This window comes from Alexandromys fortis, unplaced genomic scaffold (genome assembly GCF_014885135.2).
Source record: "Alexandromys fortis isolate MF-2015 unplaced genomic scaffold, M_Fortis_MF-2015_v1.1 scaffold_229, whole genome shotgun sequence".
NCBI classification, from domain to species: domain Eukaryota; kingdom Metazoa; phylum Chordata; class Mammalia; order Rodentia; family Cricetidae; genus Alexandromys; species Alexandromys fortis.
Genome location: NW_026068122.1, coordinates 1,523,088 through 1,534,174, shown reverse-complemented (window position 1 = coordinate 1,534,174; position 11,087 = coordinate 1,523,088). Strand labels below are relative to the sequence as shown.

Genomic DNA, 11,087 nt, shown 5'->3' with positions numbered 1-11,087 from the left:
TGGCTTTGTGGGAGCCTAGCCAGTTTGGACGTTCACCTTCCTAGACCAGGATGGAGGGGGGAGGACTTTGGACTTTCCACAGGGCAGGGAACCCTGATTGCTCTTCAGACTGGAGAGGGAGGGGGAGAGGAGTGGGGGCAGGGGAAGAAGAGTGGGAGGAGGGGGAGGGAAAAGGGAGACGGGAGGGAAACTGGAGGCAGGGAGGAGGCGGAAATTTTTTTCAATATAAAATTTATAAAAAAAAATAATGTTTTCTATCTAGCTCCATGCAATTTCCTGCAAAATTCAAGATGCCGTTTTTTTTTTTCTACTGTGTAGTACTCCATTGTGTAAATGCACCACATTTTCCTTATCCATTGTTTAGTTGAGGGGCATTTAAGTTGTTTCCAGTTTCTAGCTATGACAAACAATGCTGCTATGAATGTAGTTGAGCACATGTCTTTGTGGCACAATTGAGCATCCTTTGGATATATATCCAAAAGTGCTATTGCTGGGTCTTGAGGAAGGTTGTTTCCTAATTTTCTAAGAAATCACCAGCTGACATCCAAATGTATCAGCTTACATTCCCACCAGCAATGCAGGAGTGTTCCCTTTCCCTACAACCACTTCAGCATAAGTTGTCATCAGGTTGTTTTTTTTTTGTTTTTTTTTTTTTTTTTTTTTGATCTTAGCCATTCTTATAGGTGTAAGATGGAGTCTCAGAGTTGTTTTGATTTGCATTTCTCTGATGAATAAGGATGTTGAACATTTCCTTAAATGTCTTTTGGCAATTTTAGATTTTTCTGTTGCGAGTTCGTTGTTTAGGTCTGTAGTCCATATTTTATTGCATTGTTTCTTCTTTTGATGACCAATTTCTTGAGTTCTTTTTATATTTTGGAGATCAGATTTCTGTTTGATGTGGGGTTAGTGAAGATTTATTCCCATTATGTAGGCTGCCATTTTGTCTTGTTGACCATGTCCTTTGATTTTAAGTTTCATGAGGATCCATTTATTAATTGTTTCTCTCAGTGTCTGTGAAGGTGTGGTTATATTTAGGAAGGAGTATTCTGCAGCAATGTATCAAGTGTACTTTCCACTTTCTCTTCTATAAGGGTCAGTGTATAATTCTCAGCTGAAGCCATCTATCTGGTCCTGGGATTTTTTTTGGGGGGGGGCTTTTGATTATTGTTTCTATTTTTTCAGCAGTTATAGGTCTGTTTAATTTGCTTATATAGTCTTAATTTGATTTTGGTAAGTGATATTTATACGGAAAGTTGTCCATTTCTTTTAAGTTTTCCAATTTTGTGGAGTACTGGTTTTTTAAATATAACCTGATGATTCTCTGTATTCCCTTCATGTCTATTGTTATGTCCCCTTTTTTATTTCCGATTTTGTTAATTTGGATACTCTTTCTCTGACTTTTGGTTAGTTTGGATAAAGGTTTGTCTATTTTGTTGATTTTCTCGAAGAACCAACTATTTTTCTCATTGATTCTTTGTATTGTTTTCTTTGTTTCTATTTTGTTGTTTTCAGCTCTCAATTTGATTATTTCCTGCCATTTAATTCTCTTAGATGAGCTTGCATCTTTTTGTTCTAAAGTTTCCAAATGTTCTGTTAATTCACTAGTGTGGGATTCTTCCAGCTTCTTTATGTAGGCATTTAGTGCTATAAACTTTTCTCTTAACACTGCTTTCATTGTGTCCCATAAATTTATGCATGTTTTGAGGTTATTTTCATTGAATTTTAGGAAGTCTTTAATTTCTCCCTTTATTTCTTCCTTGACATTTTGATGATTCAGGTGAGAATTATTTAACTTCCATGTGCCTGTGAGTTTTCTGGAATTAGTATTGTTGTTGACTTCTTGTTTTAAACCATGGTGATCTAATAAGGTACATTGGGTTATTCCAATTTTTGTATTTGTTGATGTTTGTTTTCTTACAGAGTATGTGGTCAATTTTTGAGTAGACCCTATGAGGAACTGAGAAGAAGGTATATTCTTTTCTGTTTGGATGGAATATTCTATAGATATCTGTTAAGTCCACTTGAGTCCTAACATCGGTTAGTTCTCTTTTTTTCTCTGTTCATTTCTTTTTTTATCTAACTAACCTGTCCAGTGGTAAGAAGGGAGTGTTGAAGTCTCCCACAATTAGTGTGTGAGGTTTAATGTATGATTTAAGCTTTACAAGTGTTTCTTTTACATACGAGGTGCCCTTGTATTTGGGGCATAGATGTTCAGTACTGAGATTTCCTCTTGATTGATTTTTCCTGTGACTAATATGAAATGACCTTCTTTGTCTCTTTTGATTGATTTTAGCTTGAAGTCTATTTTGTTAGATATCAGGATAGCTACACACACTTGTTTCTTAGATACATTTGATTGGAATATTTTTTCCAACACTTTACTCTGTAACAATGTCTGTCTTTGAGGTTTATATGTGTTTCTTGTATGCAGAAGAAGGATGTTTTCATTTCCAATCTGTTAGCCTGTGCCTTTTTATAGGTAAGTGGAGTCCATTTATATTAAAGGATATTAATGACCGGTGATTGCTATCACCTGTTAATTTAGTTTTCATTGTTGGTGATGTTAATTTGTACGTTTTTATCTTCATTGGGATTTGCTGCTATGAGATTTCAATTGTCTGTGTTTTAGTTGGTGTACCCAACATACTTGGCTTGGAGTTTTCCTTCTAGTATTTTGTGTAGGACTGGGTTTTTGGCTAGGTATTGTTGACATCTAGTTTTGTCATGGAATATCTTGCTTTGTATTTCTGTGGTGATTGAAAGTTTTGCTGAGTATAGTAGTCTGGGCTGGCATCTGTGGTCTGTTAATGTCTTCATAATGCTTGACCATGACCTTCTGGCTTTCATTGTCTCCAATGAGAAACCAGGTATAATTCTAATAGGTATACCCTTATATGTTACTTGGCCCTTTTCCTTTGCAGGTCTTAATATTCTTTCTTTACTCTGTATGTTTAGTGTTTTGATTATAATGTGCTGAGAGGACCTTTTTTTTTTGGATCCAGTCTCTTTGATATTCTGTAAGCTTCTTGGTTCAACCCTGATTCCCCAGTGTTCCAGGACTGGATTGGCTACTAGCTTCTGCTCCTGTGGAGCTTGCTTCCTCAGACCAACTCAGTCCTAAGTAGTTGGTTCAGTCCCATGACTGTGGAATTTTTTGCCTCAACCCTGATCTGGCCCAAGGTGGAGTTCCTTGCCCAACTATAAAGTTTTTAACTTAAAATCTATATACAAAAACCTTTAGTCTGGTTTGAACACCGACCATGATATTATGATGCTCTGAGTGGCCTGTGCTGTCACCTGGGTCATGGTGACATTTAAGTCCAGTTGCTACAAGGTATCTTGTCTGGGTTTATGGTCCTACCACAGTTGAGGCCTGTGTTGAAATTTGTGGCCCATGGTGACATCAAAGGCCACACAGGTGTCAGGGTTGTAGTTCTGGAAACAACCTAGATGCCCCTCAATGGGAGAATGGATAAAAAAAAAAAGTGTGGCACATCTACAGATTAGAGTACTACACTGTTTAAAAAAAAAAAAAAAACAATGACATCTTGAATTTTGCATGCAAATGGGTGGAATTAGCAAACACTATCCTGAGTGAAATAACTCAGGCCCCAAAATATCAATGTGGTATGTACTCACTCATTAGCAAATTCTAGCCATAAACAAAGGATATTGGGCCTATAGTTGATGATCCTAGAGAAGCTAAGTAATAAGGTAAACCCAAAGCAAAACATATATAGATCCACCTGGGAACTGGAAATGGACAATATCCCCTGGCAAAAATTGGGAGCATGGAAGTGGGGGGTAGAGGTAAGGGGAGAGGGATAGGAAGAGGGGAGAAGGGAAGGTTTGGGGAGAGTTTGGGTGAGTGGATGGTTGAGATAGAGGAAAGACAAATATGGGAGCAGGGAAGGAAATATCTTAATTGAGGAAGCCATTTTTGGGGCTGGCTTATGAACTTTGAACACAAACTGGAAAGCCTGTGCTCCCAGAATAATAGGCAGGGAGAACTGCATTGGTGGGCAGTCCGTGGGAAATTTCCAAGTCACTGCATCAGCCAAAATATTTGCAGCTGCATGCTAAATATGTAGCTCTGCTATAGAGAGTTTTCAAGATGTAAGGCAGAAATAGTAGAAATCTACAGACATTTTTAGATGGTCTGAGATTTGTGCTCCACTTTACTCTATGTGGTTAGGTGCCTGTGTATTGTAGATTATAATAAAATAGTCCCACATTAGCCCAGAATGGAGTAAAATAAAGGTTTCTTTATTTAGAGATAGACTCACAGTTCAGCCATCCTCTGCCTGAATAGGAAACAGAAACCACATCCTCAGACAAGGGGCCGCACATGTTTTGACATCTGTATATATAATACATATGACCATGGCAAAAGTGGGTCACTATCTCCAAGGCTATTGGCTGAAGAAATTCCCACAGAACATAATTAACCCCAAAAATTCTAGCAGGGGACTACTACAACTTATAAATACCTTTAGTAACGGAGGAGGACACAACAAGTTTAACTCAAAACAATCGATATCTCTACTATATACAAATGATGAATGAGCTGAGAAAAATCAGAGAAATATCACCTTTTACAATAATCACAAATAACATACACTGTCTTGAGGTAACTCTAATCAAACATTGAAGGGCTTTCATGACAAGAACTTTAAGCCTTGAAGAAAGAAATTGAAGAAGACATATGAAAATGGAAAGATATCCCACGCTCTTGGATACGTAGGATTAATAGAGTAAAAATGGTAATTTTACCAAAAGCATTCTATAGATTCAATGCAATACCTATCAAAATTCCATCAACATTCTTTACAGACCTAAAAAGGATGATATTCAACTTATATTGAAAAACAAAATACTCAGAAGAGTCAAAACAATCCTGTATAATAAAGAATGTTCTTGAGGCTTCACTATTTTTAACTTCATGTGCTACTACAGAGCTATAGGACTGAAAATAGCCTTGTATTAGCACAAAAACAGACAGGTGGACCAATGGAATTGAATAAAAGATTCTGATTTCATTCCACACACTTATAAACACCTGATTTTTGACCAAGAAGCTAAAACTATAAAGTAGAAAAAAGAAGGCATTTTTGACAAATGATGCTGGCATAACTGGGTGTCAATATAAAAATTGGTAATATATGGAAAACTATTCTATAGTTTTTGAAAATATGTTGTCACATATACATTTGGTTTACATGTAAAAATTTTGGTTTTACGAATAAAAGTTCATGACAAGGAACCCACAGAAAATGTGAACAAAAAGTAGAACAGTTTCTTTATTTTGTGAAATTATGCTAATAAATATATCATTTTTTATTTTATCTTATTTCTATGTAGCTTTGGTGCCTGTCCCGGAACTAGCTCTTGTAGACCAGGGTGGCCTCGAACTCCCAGAGATCCACCTGCCCCTGCCTCCCGAGTGCTGGGATTAAAGGCATGTGCCACCACCGCCCGGCCTAAATATATCATTTTAAAGATAAACCTAAACACATAATAGAAAAAGAATTGAATGATATGGAATTGAAGAATTATAGATATTTTGTCCATTGTTTAACTAGTTTTTTTATAGCAATACAAGACACAAGGAAAGATGAGGCATCTGATATTATTAGAAGATACATTCTCACAGCCAACTCCCTGATCCTCTGCCAACCACAAAGTTTCACCAAATGACTGCTCAAATATGAGTTACATGAGGATGATACCAAAGGACATTCCAAAGTACAGTGAAAAGCCTATGATGCCTCAACCCTACATAAAAAACTATAGACAACTAAGGAGAGCTAAGGGTGGAAGAGATGGTTGTCCCTGGAATCACACATTCAAGTAACATTGTATAGACTGATATATATGTATATGTATATGTATATGTATATGTATATGTATATGTATATGTATATGTATATGTATATACACACAATAACAATTAATTTTAAAAGAGGCCATGTATTTGAAGGAAAGTACAGAGGAATATGGGAGAGTTTGGAAAAAATGAAGTTATATGGTATTGGCCCAAAACATTAATCCCAACACTGAATAGGCAGAGACAGGTGGAACTCAATGAGTTTGAGGCCAGCCTGATCTACAGAACCAGTTCCAGGACAACCATGGTCACACAGAAAAATCTTGTTTTTAAGAAACAAAAGCAAAATAAACACCATCAAACAAACACATAAACAAAAGGAAAAAAAGAAAAAGAAAGAAGGTAGATGTGATGTAAATAAATAATATTTCTAAGTATTTGAGTAAAGCCAATAGGAATAGTTTTTCTTAGATCACTAATTTAGAAAAGTTAATATTTGGAACATTATACTTTGGTTAGGTGAACTTAATTTATTTTTCAAAGAAAAAGAAACCATGTTCCTATAGTTTGTCGTAAGCTTTATACATTCTTTTTTATAAAAATATTATTTTAGTTTGTTCTTGCTTCCAACAGGTCCATAAAGCATAATTTTATTCACAAAATTATTTTCTTAATGTAATAAATACTTCTACAGTCATCTAAATTTTGTTTCATGTTTCATAATATAGGCATCCATAAGATTAAAAACTAATCTATCATTAGTGTTCTATATAGATTCTAAATAATTCTTACAAAGTTTGAGAAGATGACATTGTCTGAGGCCAATTTATTTGCTGTTTACCACCTATTTCAGGCATCTAAAATTTTATTATTGAATGTACATTGAATAAGCAATAAGTTTTGCATCACATTTTAATCTACATATCTGACGTACTTTGGTCACATTCCTCTTTATTACCTCTCATTTTCCTCCTTTTCTATCCTTCTGGGTTTTGGTCATGTTTTTCTACATAAAATTTCATTTTCTAATGAGAGCTCTTCATGAAATTTAGTTTCCAGTACTACTGCTAGTAATTTGATCACAGGTATCACCACATTCAAACCATGCATTATTGCCATTTAATTTCATGCAGTCCCAAGTGTGAAAACATTTTCTGGGTTTTGAAGTATTATTTAAAAAGTTCTTGTGTATGCCTAAACTTGAAGTTTTATCATAATGTTTGCCTCTTCTTCAATAATTTTAAAGTCTCAGGTATTAAGATAAATAACTACTTAATAAGTCACTACTTAGTTTAATGTGTAAATGTGCTTGTTGTAAAACTCTGATCCATTTTGAATCTTATTGTGTGAAGGCTACAGGTACAGTGAGATTTGTTCTTCTGAATTTACTAAAGATATTATCCTATCCTCCACAGTATATTTTGACATATTGCAAAAAGCCATATATCTTAGCTTTGTAAGTTTATTTCTAAGCTACAAATTTCTTAACATTATTATTTTGTGCCTGTCACATGCTGTTTATAACTAAGATTCTGTTGTATATTTTGAAGTCAACTGTTATGAAACATCTGACATCACTTCCTTGGCTAAAGATTTCTTTGACATTTCGAATTAACTTGTACTTATTTAATAATTTTAGGATCATGTTTTTCTACTTCTTAAATGAATGGCAGCAGAATTTTCAGAAATGTTAGGCCGAATATTTAGGGATGTGATAAGTACGTATCAAAATTAGTTAGCCTGAAGAAACAGGCTTGCAATTTCAACTCCTAGGGAGGTTAGGGTGGAAAAAATTCAGTCAAAGATAACTTTAGCCACGTAGAAAGATCTTACTTTAAGTTTTCAATATATGAAAATAACAGGAATATATAGATGAGTGTTAGGGAGACTCCCTAGCATATGTTTTAACTTTTAGCTCTAAAACAAACGAACAAAACAAATAAAAAATTAAAAAAATAAGACAAAACCCCAAAGAACCAAAAATCCCACAAAACATCACAACAAAAACCAACAAACAAACAAAAAGACTGATAAATCATTCACAGTGTATTGTTTTACTAACACTTTAATCAAAGTGACATGCAAAAACTCTTATATATATTTTATACAGATCTATTACTCATTCTATGTGATACAACTATAAGTATTACAATATTGAATATAATTTTCTAGGGGTTATTTTCACAACTATCTACTAAATACATCATATAGATTCTAGAAATAAGATGCTCTCCAATTCAGTTTTTACTAAAATTCATATAAAATAATGTGTATGCAATGGATTTGTTGATAAAATAAGATATTTAAAGCTTATTGAAGAACTTACATGTGATTTATCAGCTTCTTTATGGCATTCTTAATATCTCTATTTCTCAGTGTATAGATGACTGGATTCAGGAGAGGTGTGATGACTGTATTAAAGACAGAGAGAATCTTATCCACCCAAGTGATGCTCTCGGGCCACAGATAGATGAAAATGACAGGACCATAGAATAGCACAACAACTATGATATGGGAGGTGCAGGTAGAGAGTGCCTTTGATGAACCATCTTTAGAGTGAAGCTGAATAGTTAGTAGAATGTAAGTGTAAGATATCAGCAAGAGAATGAAACAAGTTATTGCTAAAACACCACTCTCAACATTTATTATGATTCCCAGAGTATCAGTATTTGTGCAGGCTAATTTCATCGTCAAAGAAATATCACAGAAAAAGCTGTCTATCACTCTAGGTCCACAAAAGGGTAGTTCCAAGACCAGAATCAGCTGATTAATGCCATGCACAAATCCAATGATCCATGATATCACAACCAGCCAGATGCACTTCTGTCTGTCCATGATGCTGGTGTAGTGGAGTGGCCTGCAGATGGCCACATAGCGGTCATAGGCCATTGTTACAAGAAGAACCATCTCACCCCCTGCAAAGAAATGGACGCAGAGGATCTGGCTCATGCAATCCCCAAAGGAAATGGTTTTGTTTTCTTGTATGAGGTCTGTGATCATTTTGGGGGTAGTAACTGAGGAAAGACAGAAGTCAATAAATGAGAGATTGGCTAACAAATAGTACATAGGAGAATGGAGATGGTGATCAATGATGATTAAAATCACCACAAAGAGGTTGCCTACCACAGTCATCAGGTAGAGTGTGGAAAATGGCAGTAGGAGAAAAATCTGCAGTTCCCATGAGGTGCAAAGTCCTTGAAAAATGAATTCAGATACCACAGACTGGTTTGTTTCTTCCATTTAGTACACTGGGCCCCAAAATGTTCAGAGAGACAAACCCTAATTAAGAATTCCTGAAACAGAAACAATAACTTAATGGTCAGAATCAAGTAAGAAAAATACAAATCATATTTAAGCCTTGTACCCAGTCAGTTAAAGTAACTTCCTTGAGTTTGTACATCCTTTCTAATTAAGTATTTTTGCTGAATATAAGAAAAACTACTACCCATCTGAAAAATAGTCTATATTGGTATGTAAGTTAGTATTTTATGAAAAATATCAATAGCAAATATTCTCTTTACATTTTTTCCACCATAAATCTATGTTTTTGTCATGGATTCAGAGATCATTTTCTTCAAGGAATATCTGACATATATCCACAGGCTCTTTACTTGACTGCCATAATACCAGAATGATAAGCCTTTGACATATTTTAAACATAAACACAAAATTCCCAGGCCCCCAATCAATGTATGATTATTTTAAAGAAACACAATTGAGTAAATTCTTTTAAATTTGTAAACTGGATAAAAATGGATCATCAAACAAACTGGAAAAATCACATGCCAAGGCCAAGTTTTTAGCGTTGTCTTTTCTTGAACTTTGGTTATATATTTTGGATTTTATCTCTAAACAATAATGTATTACTAGTTCTGATGGATGTTACTTATTGTTATATACTTACAGTCTTTCAACTCGAAATGGTGAGATTTCGTATTATAGTTTGAATAATTTATTCATGAAAGCTGTTTTTTCTTCCTTTCTAAATTTGTTTTATTTCTTCCTTCCTTGTCTCGCACTCTTTATTTATTTATTTTGATTTTCCTTTCTTAATCTTAATATCTCCACTTTTCTTACTAATTTTAGATTTGAAATTTGAAGATTAAAATATCTATATCTAGGGGATATTTTGTGATTTCCTTGTTAAATACTTGACATATAAGAGTAATAATAATGATTATTGGTTTCCTGTTTCAATCTGTTTTATAAAGTTATAAAATTGTAGCATATAATGAGGACTCTCTGATTCCAAATCCCTAATATTACTTACAAATTATTAAACACATTATAGGAATTTTGATTTGAAGAAGTCCAAGAAAATCAATGACATTTTTAACAGGGTACTTTGCTATTTTAATACAAGAACAAATAAGTAAAAGATCAATTTAAGTAGTAAAAATGGCCAGGTTTACATAAAGTTAATTTTATTGTGTTCAAAATTGAACATACTTAAGTATTTGAATATCAACAACATTTTTACATATCTATTTTAATTGTTGAATTTTTAGTGAATTATAATTATTATAATTGGTATAACTGACATCTCCCTTTAATTTCTAATAACTACTTCCCTAATGTATTCTCTGTATCTTGAGAAAATAAAGGGTCCAAAATCAAAAAAATAATCAGATAACATTAAAGTAAGCTTAGTGGCCTGTGAGTACAATGATTTTCTATGTTGAGAGACTTGGTATTTTTAAGGTTATCCTAAAGAGATGTGGGCATATAAATCTGTTTTATGTTTCCAAATGTCTCAAGGAGTTGTTGGGGGGGGGGGACTACAACATTTTGTCAAGCACAACAATTAAAAAATATGATTAAACACCGTAAACACATGAAGTATTTAAAAATGTGACACTGAAGCAAATAAACTTTAAAATCAGTGGTTGCAATAAAAAATGAAAGTATGACAATTAGTTTGTGAGGCACTCACACTACAAGAATCACCTTATAAAACAGATCTTTCCTTTTTGGATGATGTTTCCTCTGCCCTTCCCTTGAATCTGAAACTCGTACACCATTGTTTCTTCTAAGACCAGTGATGCTGATGTGTTTCATCTCAGTGTGGCTTATATACAATAACAAAAGTCATAGCTACCTTGGAAAGTTTCCCATTCTCCACATTAAATAGGACTATGCAGTTTGAAAGCCTTTTGTTTTCATAGTCCTAGGGGATACCTGGTCTCCAACTCTTCTTGAATTGAATATGAGAGTTCATAATAAAGAAAAATTGTTCCTTTAATTTTAGAAATTTTTGTAA

General features: G+C 34.1%; 1 protein-coding gene across 1 annotated transcript; it reads right to left on the bottom strand.

The window, feature by feature from the left end:
• Positions 1 to 8,149: 8,149 nt before the first annotated feature.
• On the bottom strand, positions 8,150 to 9,067 carry LOC126490477 (olfactory receptor 4K3-like). Its single transcript, XM_050125412.1, has one exon. It carries the CDS (start codon positions 9,065 to 9,067, stop codon positions 8,150 to 8,152), a length of 918 nt encoding a protein of 305 aa, XP_049981369.1.
• Positions 9,068 to 11,087: the final 2,020 nt, after the last annotated feature.